Source organism: Crassostrea angulata, chromosome 3, assembly GCF_025612915.1.
Source record: "Crassostrea angulata isolate pt1a10 chromosome 3, ASM2561291v2, whole genome shotgun sequence".
In the NCBI taxonomy this organism is placed as follows: domain Eukaryota; kingdom Metazoa; phylum Mollusca; class Bivalvia; order Ostreida; family Ostreidae; genus Magallana; species Magallana angulata.
This window is the reverse complement of record NC_069113.1, coordinates 21,438,595-21,450,062: the sequence shown is the minus strand read 5'-3', so window position 1 is coordinate 21,450,062 and position 11,468 is coordinate 21,438,595. Positions and strand designations below refer to the sequence as shown.

At 34.0% G+C, this 11,468-nt stretch overlaps 1 protein-coding gene across 3 annotated transcripts in view; it reads left to right on the top strand.

Moving 5' to 3' along the window:
* The first annotated feature begins 1,782 nt into the window (after positions 1-1,782).
* The window catches only part of LOC128176313 (protein unc-79 homolog), a 35,641-nt gene continuing 25,955 nt past the window's right edge, over positions 1,783-11,468 (top strand). For all 3 annotated transcript variants that reach the window (XM_052842569.1, XM_052842568.1, XM_052842567.1), the window contains exons 1-17: positions 1,783-1,935; positions 3,687-3,807; positions 4,507-4,667; positions 5,012-5,182; positions 5,483-5,569; positions 5,987-6,042; positions 6,435-6,564; positions 6,838-6,902; positions 7,543-7,701; positions 8,178-8,392; positions 8,636-8,816; positions 9,583-9,649; positions 10,240-10,277; positions 10,394-10,497; positions 10,814-10,901; positions 11,014-11,102; positions 11,219-11,348. In XM_052842569.1, the coding sequence (XP_052698529.1) occupies positions 1,914-1,935; positions 3,687-3,807; positions 4,507-4,667; positions 5,012-5,182; positions 5,483-5,569; positions 5,987-6,042; positions 6,435-6,564; positions 6,838-6,902; positions 7,543-7,701; positions 8,178-8,392; positions 8,636-8,816; positions 9,583-9,649; positions 10,240-10,277; positions 10,394-10,497; positions 10,814-10,901; positions 11,014-11,102; positions 11,219-11,348 (1,884 nt within the window). In that variant the 5' untranslated portion in view covers positions 1,783-1,913. The remainder of the gene's footprint in view (positions 1,936-3,686; positions 3,808-4,506; positions 4,668-5,011; positions 5,183-5,482; positions 5,570-5,986; positions 6,043-6,434; positions 6,565-6,837; positions 6,903-7,542; positions 7,702-8,177; positions 8,393-8,635; positions 8,817-9,582; positions 9,650-10,239; positions 10,278-10,393; positions 10,498-10,813; positions 10,902-11,013; positions 11,103-11,218; positions 11,349-11,468) is intronic.

Below are 11,468 nucleotides of genomic sequence, written 5' to 3'. Positions count from 1 at the left end.
TGAACTTATCTTGAACGACCCCACCTCCCCATTTAGGGGGACAAGTTAACATTTACCAGAGGTATTCACATACAGAAAATAATAATAAAGAAGATACATTGCGCGTTTTCAAGATCTCTCACTGGCCAATATAACACGGCGCTGCAGTTTTACGTGTTATAAAAAAAAAGTTCATGATACAATTAAAGAATTTCGATATTCTTACAATATACCTGTGCATCACAGCTATACTATATGTACCATATCTGACGGTATATACTTTTATATTTAAACTATGTCATAGGCGTCGGAACCGGGGGGGCTAGGGGGGGCTTAGCCACCCCCCCCCCGGTATCAGGAGAAAACGTACCCAAGAGAAAACGTACCCAGGAGAAAACGTACCCAATCTCTAGGGTACGTTTTCTCCAGGAGAAAACGTACCCGGGTACGTTTTCTCCAAGAGAAAACGTACCCTATGAAAATCATAATTATACTACTTAATAGTTTTAAATACTATTTTGCATAATAAATATACAGAAATGTAAGAGTTTTATAGATATATGAATTTAATACTTTATAATTTTATAGGGGTTGGACATATTAAATAATTTTCAAATGCTACTTTAATGCATATTTCAATGCATAGATGTATAGAAATATATTCATTATATGAATTATATCTTTATAATAATTGTAGCATCTTTTATTTTAGTACGAATTTAATAATGACCTGTCATAAAGTGTTATCTGACTACTTCTTCTAATTATCCATTAGCCTTACCGATTTGAGTTTCTCCATGCGAGATCCCCTGATTTTAATTATAGTGATAATCAATTAAATACCTGAGCAGCATGTCAGTGGTGTCAGAAGCAAATTGACTGTTCAATGTTACATTTCGTAGTAGTTTCCATGTGAACTTGGAAACTTTGTTTTATAGATAAATTTCAAAAAATGCAAAAAAAAAAAATAATAAAAAAAAATAACGTGATATCGACTTCTTGAGATACTCATCATTTAGTTCTCCAAATGAGATTGCATTAAAAACGATTTATTTAACGGTCTCGTTTATGGTGTATTAATTGTCGATTAATTAAACTGCTCAGGCCATCTTCGTGTATGTGTATGTTACAAATTATTGTCTTAATAATTTAAGTACGTGACTATGCATTTAAAAACAACAGCAACAAATGCTACAAATGTTCATTGTATATTTTATTTTGTTTCATTTAAGAATATCCATGAAAACCATTATTTATTATTTTTGTAGAGTACGTTTTCTCTTTGGAGAAAACGTACCCGGGTACGTTTTCTCCTGGAGAAAACGTACCCTATAAATTGGGTACGTTTTCTCCTGGGTACGTTTTCTCCTGGGTACGTTTTCTCCAGCATTCCCCCCCCCCCCCCACTTTTTTCGCAAATTTATACCGTTAGGAATTTCATGATTTTGGAAAAAAAAAATTAGGAATTTCCTGATTTTGGAAAAAAAAAATTTGGGTAAGTGAATTCTTTTTTTTTGGGGAAGTATAGGTATACCCCCTCCCCCCCCCCCCCCCCCCCCCCCCCCCCACGGATTAGGATTTTCATGATTTTGGGAATTACTTTTTTCTCAAAATTTCTGAGGATAAGTCTAGCCCCCCACTTTCAATTTGCTTCCGACGCCAGTGTATGTTACGCATTTTTAACACAAAAGCTTTATACCTTACATTTTCTTACGCATCCAATATTCCCGAGGAACGATTTCGGGGTACACCGCTAAACTCAGTTACAGCAGCAATAATCCGTAACTTCTCTGGATTTTTCAATAGGAAAGTCAACGGGATAATAATAGATAATGAGATGAGAAATTGTTAATCGTAAATCGAATGCTTTTCAGTTTAAAAATGCTAGAAACTTGGCACATATCATCATAAGTTTGGAGCATAAAAAAACAAAGATGACGACTCGTGCAGCAACATGTAAGTCGGTAGCATTTTGTAAAATTGTCTGACGCAGACGATCGAGAGATATCATTGCATAACAAAGTTCCATTTTAGGAATGCCGAAAGTACAGCTTTTTGTGATTTATTTATGCTTAGATTATGTTTAGCATATTCAGATTTATTGCACGGATACTGTGTGTGTTAAGTAAGATCAAATGACTTTGAATTTAGTTATTTATGAGAATATAGATTTCTGAAAAAAGAAGGTTTCAAATTGATAATTTAAACTATACATATGTACATTAATTAACTGTACAGAGGCCTATACTTCGGAAGAGTTATATAATGATACATAGAATATTATGTTTATAGATTTTTTTTACACTCTTAAAAGTTTAACCCCCCCCCCCCCTTTGGCAAAGCACTATATAGCTGTATATGCAGCACATTTTCTCGAATTGTTCAATATTGCTGAATACCACAGGGTTCAAACAGTATTTTTTTCTCTTTAGAATATTTCTTTTACTTAAACTCTTCTATGTCTCTTTCCTCGTCAGGTTGATTCAATTCAATTTATTGATGAAAACCACATGTGGCGCCGCGCAACACATGAATTAAGCCTCAACACTTACAAAGTTAAATTGCTTTGATTTTGCTTTTCAAATTTTTGCATACAAGCATGAAAGTATCCAGTGATAACATTTTTGAAAAAGTGTGCAAGATGTTCTTCTGAATGAAAAAAAGCTGTAAACCAACTTTTATTCACGTCGACTTTATTTTGCGATTTCCTGGAGCTAAACTGGATTGCGACTAATTTTCGCGACCAAGCCTTTTCCAGACCCTTATGATAAGAATCAAACGACAAGGACTGGTTCGCGTCAAGAAATATTCGCAACAACAAGGCTCTCGCAAACCTCGTGAAAAATTCTCGCACACGAATAAAAGTTGGTTTAAAGTAATTAATTTTCAATTATAATCTTCCAGGGAATGTTGTGTTTTTGTTCTGGTGATCCAAATTCTCTGGAATTGAAAGAGGTGATAATGTTAATGAGAAGTAAAATCTGAGTTTTTTTCTGTTACATCAATTTCTTTTGGTCATGTTTGATATGCAAAAAAAATCAATAAAAAATGACAGAAACAGTAACTTTGAAAAGGCTTTAGGACAGTTTTATGCCATTAAATATACACTGTATTCATTTTCAATGCCATGGTGTGATTATAAATTATATTATGCATTGTGAAGTATTCTTTTAGGAAATTTATGCAATGACATACTGTTGATTCCTTGTTTTACAGGAGTACTTAAATCTGTGATTCGATCAGCTGTATCAAATTCCTAAAAGAACTGTCTGAAAAATAAAATTGAGATTTTAAAACCCGGGAAAATTGTTTCTCAGTATTTTGCGTGGATATTTATTCCTCATTTCAATAAGGAATCTACAGTAGTTGGTATATGCCAGACATCACTTTATCAAGTATACTACCCTGGTAAGCTTAGAATGTTACAGCTAGAAGGAAAATCTGCATCTTTGCTAGCCAAGCGTTTTCGGTCCACTCTGTTCCCCACATACAGAGGAAAGGTGCGGATCAGAAACCCTTGATTTGGGAAGATGGTAAAACTGTGACTTTAATAATTATGCAACTGTTACATATGCCATGATAATCCTAATGTTTATTTAATGGTAAATAAAGAGTGCAAATTGATCATTTTCATTTTCAAATAAATGCATGTTTGTGATTTTATGTTTTGTAAGATTGTGATTATTGGTTTATTTAATATTTTTCAGTTAATTCCAAAATAAAGAATCTTAAAGATTACAGATTTCGAATATTGAACAACCTAACTCCACAACCAAGTGGAATTGAAATAGAAAATACATTGAAATATTTTTCTCAGACTCTAAGAAGGTAAGAAAAAAATTATATATACAGTATTCAGAAAATAAGAGGGTAAAAAAAAATAGATTCTTAGTACATTAATAGATCGTCTTTAATGTAGATGTAAAAATGTATGCAATTACAAGGGGGCAGAGGAAGGGATATGCAACTGACCTCTTGTTTTTTAGTGTTTGATTTTCTGGCAGAATTTGATATCACTATAAACTTAGACCATTCTAGAGTAAAACTTATTATTATACTCTCATGTTAAATACTGAAATCTAATTGGTTTAGACGCAGTTGATAATTCGTTCTATTACCCTCAGCGTTACCTCAACGGGTAACACGTACTATATAAAAAGTGCCTGTTTGGGAGGGTAACAGTTGATATTGACACCCCAAGGAAACCACTGTCAACCTCCGCTTCGCGTCGGTTGACAATGGTTTTCGAGGGGTGTCAATTTCAACTGTTATCCTCCCAAACAGGCACTATTTATTTTATTATACTGAATTTCTTAATTTTAGAAATTTTTTTACTGCTTTTATATAAAAATGACGTGAATTATACGGCGAACCGTACGCGCATGTAACAATTCGTTGTGTTACCCATTGCAGAGTTTGTTGCTAACGCTGAGGGTAATAGAACAGATTATCAACTGCGTCTAAACCAATCAATTAATCATAGTCCATATTAGTATTTAATTTATGTAAATTTTTCTTTTCCTGAAGTGTACTAAAAGATGTCCCTAACATCCCAGCAGAGAGCTATGGACCAAGACAGAGAGACAGTGTGCGACAGTCTGTGTTTCCTAACCTGAATTATACTGGGCTGTATTATGCCATCCTAAACATGATAGACATTGTCCCTACAATGCAAATGAAACAGATAGGTACTTATATGAGAGAGAGAGAGAGAGAGAGAGAGAGAGAGAGAGAGAGAGAGAGAGAGAGAGAGACTTATAATGTTAAAGGGAGAATCAAAGTTTATGTTGATAAAAGTTAAAATGATCAAATAATGCGTACATAGTAAAATTTCAAATAGAATAATTTCAGGAGAACCTGACAATTTTAATAAAACCTAGCTTCTTCGGTGAACACTCACTCTGCATAGTGAACTGCATTGCTTAGCTGCTGGATTGCAGTTGATATTCCTGGATGCAAATTTGCACATCATAGCATGTACATGTGTGATCACACAAATTTAACTATGAATGTATTTAAAACATTTTTACAGAAATAGGGGAGTATGTTTTGAAAGTGCTGGGATGTCTTGTTCCATTCCTGGAGCATGACCTACTGGATTCCCTCCCTTACACTGTGGCCTCCACACTGGCCATCTTCCCTCCCACTCTTCACAAGGACACCATCGATCTACTCTGTAGCAATATGCTGCCCATGACTCTAGGTAAACTAAAATGTGTACACAAGTATACAGAGGAAAATATTTTTGTTTGGTTTAGGTGTTTGTAGTTATTACAGTGAGAATTGAGAGTAGCTGAACTTCATGTTACGTCCTCTTGATTTACCAGTATATAACAATGACTATGTGGGGTTTTTATTGCATGGTTACAAGATTAATGTGCAGGATTCAATTTTCTATTGCATCCTTTCGGTCAGTAAATCAGTAACATGTTTTATAATGCAATTTACCAGTACACAGAAAATGCAGCAAAGGAATTGTATCTCATTCATATTTTTTTATCAGGTTATGATGGCTGTTTTGAGCCATCTTATGCCAGTGAATCTGCAGCAGCCATTATTACAATGGTCCTACAGCATACTGATAATGGATGTAAGCTTTTCTTGTCAGTACTAAAGCATATCTTGTCTCATTTATGCAGTTTTTGAATGTATATTTCAAAAGTAAAGCATGAGCTAGTATCAATAGGTTGTCTTTAATACTGTGGTTTCATCAATATTTGTTGAATACCAATTTTCGTGGACTTTGTTGTTAAGTTTATCCATGAAAATAAATGTTCATTGAAGTGCAATTTCTTCAACATTTTGTATTGTAAGGATCATTGGCCACGAATTTACGTATCCTTGAAACTGTATTTTTCACTTTAACCACGAAAATTGATACCCTTGAATATTGATGAAACCACAGTAAACATATTACAAAGTTATGCACAGTAATTTTAAAGTTTTAAATAATCTTGGTTGGTAAGCTCTAATGTATTTCATTGACCTAATGTATTTTATGTTAAAGCCTTTCACTCCCAGATTCTGGAGTGTTTCATGAGCATCAAAAGAGATCTGATTAAGGTACCGGTATTTGCATGCAACATTATCAATATCAATACATTTATATAGTATAATTTTACTGTAATGTGAATTTTTTATGCCAGAGTTCAAGTATGTTGACCAGTACAATAGATAATTTGTTGAAGATTACTTATCCCCTGATATCTATTTTTGCAGTCTACCCAAACTTGATTTTTTAGATAAAACAACATTTTCAGTTTATAATGTACATGTACAATGTATGTAAAAAAGCTATTAATGGACATCTAAGAATTTATAAGTATAAAAATGTGAACGAACAATTATAGTAAGACCATCTATTCTATTACCCCCTTTTAATAGTATTAGATCTACCGATGTATTGATATTTCATACACATAATTGGTACATTATGTGTTTCTGTTGTTGTACAGGACATCCTGAGCATCGTGGCTTATGGTCCTTTCACTGCCAGGGCCCCTGCGGCTAACCTTCTGTTTTATTACTGGCCCCAGCTCAACCCTGCACTGACTGATAGGAGAGGCATACACTACAAGTATACAGGTACACACAAGAATGACGACTTCATTGTGTCAATCACCATAGAAACTCATATGTTTTAATATCTTATAGAGACATATTTTTACTGTGTGTTATTTTGCCCATTCTTGCTTGTGTAAGAATTTGATTAAACTTCATTTTAAATTTTGCTTGAGATGAAGACTGTACTTATAATTTACAATGCTGTTTAGAGTATCAAACTCTGAATTAATTAGTCATAGAACTTGTATTCATGTTAATAGAATTTCAGCTTTCGGCCTCTTTTGTATATTCCAGCATGGCCCCCAGTACTGTGTCAGAGACAAGGATGTGTTAATTCAGGGAACTGTCAGGCCGTCAAGGTAGGCATTTTATCACAATAGATAAAGGTAAACTTTTTACATCAAATCATCATAAAGAATTACATCATATTCCTTCCACTGATTAAAGAAAATGTTGAAAGAGGACAAGGTTATGATTCTCAGCCCTTTCATGTCAAACTGCCATCAAGATTTACCCCAATCCCTTCATTGAATAAAGAATATGTTGAGAGAAAGCAAGTTTATGATACTATGTCAACTTCAACACTATGTTCAATGCTATGTTCAACAGTTTAAGATACTTATCCTTTGAATGTCAATTTGTCAATTATAATTACATCCTTTTCTCCAATATTGGTAAATTAAAAAAAATTTAAGAAAAACAATTCTATGATATTGTTAGAACTTCATGTTTTTACTCTAATTATAAATTTTTACAATATTAATTTATGATACATGTACTAATATGTGCATATTTTAGATCAGGGATGGGGTAATGGTAATTTGTAACAGTAAATGAGTGTGATAAATTACAAATTTTGATGTAATTGAAAGTAATGTGTAATTGACCATTTCAAATTACATGTAATGGTAATTTAATTGATTACTTTAAAAAAAAAAGGTATGTAATTCAAATTACTTTTCAATTACTTTCAATTACACATTGATGTTTAAAATTTAGATGTGTCTGAATCCTGCCCTTGCCATCCATTCTGGGGACAAACCTCCCCCTCTCTACATCTGTAGTGATTGCGCAGATGAACTGAGGAAGGAACACAGTGAATACATCACTGACATCTTGCTGCCAATGTCTCACGTGTCCACAGTGTGTGAAAATAAGGTCAGATTTCTGTTTCCACAAATACTCACATCAGACTATATTAATACATACAGTAATTTGGCATCTGGAAAGTTAGGGAAATTTCTTTCATAAATTGAGTTAGAATATATAAGAATTTGTTGATTTATAGAATTTTTATGTTTCAACTACCAGTAAATGTGATGACATTGGAATTTTAGATGCTTTAGTTAACATTTTAAGTCACTGTGGCAAATACTTGATTTTTCAAAGAAGGCCAACTTTTGTGGCAAGTCAAATTTATCTGATATAGGATATTTTCATGTAAATGTGAAATTAATTTTCAGAAGATAACAAATAAATATCTACTATTACGTCTGAAAAGACTCGATATCATTCTGCACAATCACATACAAACTGTAGATGCATGATGCTTGGACATGAATCACAAAATAAGAAGTAAAATATGTGGTCGTTAGGACACTCTCTGATAATCAAACATGCACGACTCTTAACAGAACTGTAAGTCTGAGGACAACCTTGCCATCTGTACTTGTTTCTCCATTGAGTGTGCCAGCTACAATGGAAACCGACCAATCAGATACTGTGAGGACTGCGACAACCAGCGCCACAAGACCCAGAAAGGCGAGCTGCACATCTATCACCGCAGTATACCAGATATCTGGGATTGTAACATGGAAGTCCAGAGGTATCTGACCGATGGCATCGTCAGGTCAGTAAAAGAACGAACAAGTTTTGACGAGAGGAATTTTTTGAAAAGATATGCCCCTTAATTAAATTAATTTGCGTATATAATGCATACCTATATTCATTATATGTATCATTGTTAAGTAATGTACAGCAATTCACTTTTGTTGATAATTTGATCAGTGTGTGAGAATTTATTTGTTGCTTTATGAACATGTTTTCAAGTAAGTAAATCATTGCAAAAAAATACATGTTATGTTCTACACAGTTTGCTGAAAGAGGCTCAGCCAATAGAATCCAAGCGGCTGTTGGAGATGGGAGAAGAGTACCAGCAAACAACTGCAGAGGGGGATCAGCTACAGTTGATTGAGGATGAGAGGAAGTTGCTAAGTCGATATGGAATCTGGCTGCTAGTGGAACTTTGCACTCCAAGAGACGATATCCCCATTGTATGCTCATATATTTATTATATCTGTGTAGATCACTGTTGTTTTTTTAGAGTGAAGGTTTCCTATGTTGCCTGCAGATGTTTGGTAAAGCTGGACTAGTAGTAATGTTGCATGTATTTTGGTTATGCTATTTGTATCTGATTTGTTTAATGCATGATGAAAAGTATAATTTGTCCTTTTTTATCATCTTCAAGTACCGGTACATGTATGTTTAATGATCACTATGTAAACCAATGCTCCATGACCAATCTGTATGCTGTTTCAATGCTGCTTTAAGTGAGACAAAAGCAAAAGAAAATCCTTAAGTTGGTGAACACACTGCAGATAATTGATTAAAATGAAGAATTAATGCATGTACATATATTATATGGTAATCTCAGGTTGTTAACAAATGCTATAAACCACCTACCGGCATATAGTACTCTTCATTCTCTTGAAGTGGTAGTGCGTGTACTAACAATTTTAAGTTGCAGATTCCCCACTGTTTATCTCTTTGATTTTGTTGTCTGACTATCTTTTGTAATATAAGTATGTATGCTAGCTGTATTGTGCTGGTACTTGTGAATAGTTGTAACCCTCTCTTTCAGTCTGCATGATCATGATGAAAAGTCTATGTTTGAGATGTGAAGCATGTTGGGTTGAGAAAAGGTTAAAAGGTAGAGGTATAGATTGTTTGAACATTTCTGATTCCTTTATAAATTATCATCATTGAGTAAGACTGAGTTGTTTTAAGTTATTACTAATACAAAGTTCATTTGTTTGACAGGAGGTGCTAGGCCGACTGTTAGGGATGCTGTTCCAGTGGTTCGACGCCACCGCTTATCTGCCTGATGGTAAGGATAACCTTCTTATACAACAGTCGTAATTACCGGTATATGTTTTATATGTGTATTATACATATAATCAGCACTGAATCATATACTGTAGGTTCCTAATTAAATGCGAGGAATTAATATCCGTGTAAAATCGAGGAATTAAGTACTTGTGAAAATGAAGGAATCTACAGGATATGTTTCTTGGTACTTCTACATGTACTTGATACTTCTTTGTGTACATGTATTTAGTATTTTTACATTCATTGGTACAAAAATAACAAACTGAATTTCTTTTTATGTATTGCAGAATTTTACATGTACTTGGTTTTTCTACATATACTTGGTACTTGAACTTCTACATATATTTGGTACTTCATACGTATTTGTACTTCGATGTGTATTTGGGAACTCTACATGTATTTTTATACAAGTTCATGATTTAAGTACTTTTACTTGTCTTTGATGTGAGGTTTGACCTCTCAATATTGACATAAACATTTACTAGTACATGTACCGGTACATGTTTACATGTATATATGTTAATTAACATATTTTCAGATGATTTTTCAAAACTACTTACTCTCAGGCTATAGTTATCTTATTTTCAGACAATGTTGGAAATGCTTTGGAGAGACTGAAGAATGAAGTAAGTTGTAACTATAAAGTCAGTGAGATGGAAAATTATATGATGAACAAAGACTTTGCCCTAGTGTTAGAACATACTTGTACATGTATAATATATATGGGTATTCTGTATTCCAGTATGTCTGTGACTGGCTGGATGAGGTGGCCAAGACCCACTTTGAGGTCATCGTATCCTGTTTGCTGCCACACCCTGCAGAGTATGCCAGGGTGGGGGGATTCTGGTCAGTCTCAAGTGCTTATTCTTCTCTCTTTTAGGGACAAGTAATGTTATAATGCATATGGTTTGATAGTTTTTGAGCATAAGTGCATTTAATCCAATGCTGATCAACTTTTACAGTGAAAACCTCATGGATTAAATTTTAATTAAGCACCTTAATTACCATAATTCTTTCATGAAAAACAGCAAAATTTGCATATAACATACGGTAGAAAAGATACCGGTACGTATGACTGACTGTTAAAAGAAGCAACTTAATAACTAAAGACTCTGTCTAACAACTTTAAAGGTTTGCTCAATCATTAAATGTCTTTTTTCAGGGACACCTTGTGTTCCAGGACAGTCCAGATTAAGGAAGGCCTGAACTGTTTCTTCTGTCTAGTGCCTTATGATGTCATCACTTTTGAGGTAAGGAAATGGCATGTATTAATTACATTTATGCACTGTTGTGTAGAAAACAGCTTTCCAAATCACCATTCACTATAAATGAACCTGTCAATTGGTTGAATTTTGTCTCTAGATTTGGGACTATGTGATGCCATACTGGTTGGAGGCCATCAGAACAGAGGTTCCATCTGAGGACCTCCACCACCTCAAAGTCTTATTAAAGTGGGTATTTGATGAAACCGCATTACATGTATTATGGCTATTCATGATACATTGAATCAATGTTACCTGGTTACCAGGCAGTACATTGAAGTGAGGGTGTACTTTCTCTTTTGTAGTAAATCTTTTGACATGGATTTATGTCCCTTGCCCTTCGGGACCGACTCAGACAAGATGTACCACTTTATTTCAGAGAGGTTTGATGACAACAGTGCATATGTTCAAGAGCAAGCTTTACAATGGCTACAGGTTTGTAACCTCAGTATTAACCAGCCTTTTAATACAACAAAAGTCTTCAGTGGATAACTGAATAAATTTCGTTTTACATAGTAATTTTATAATTCTACATACATGTATCTTGTTATTTTC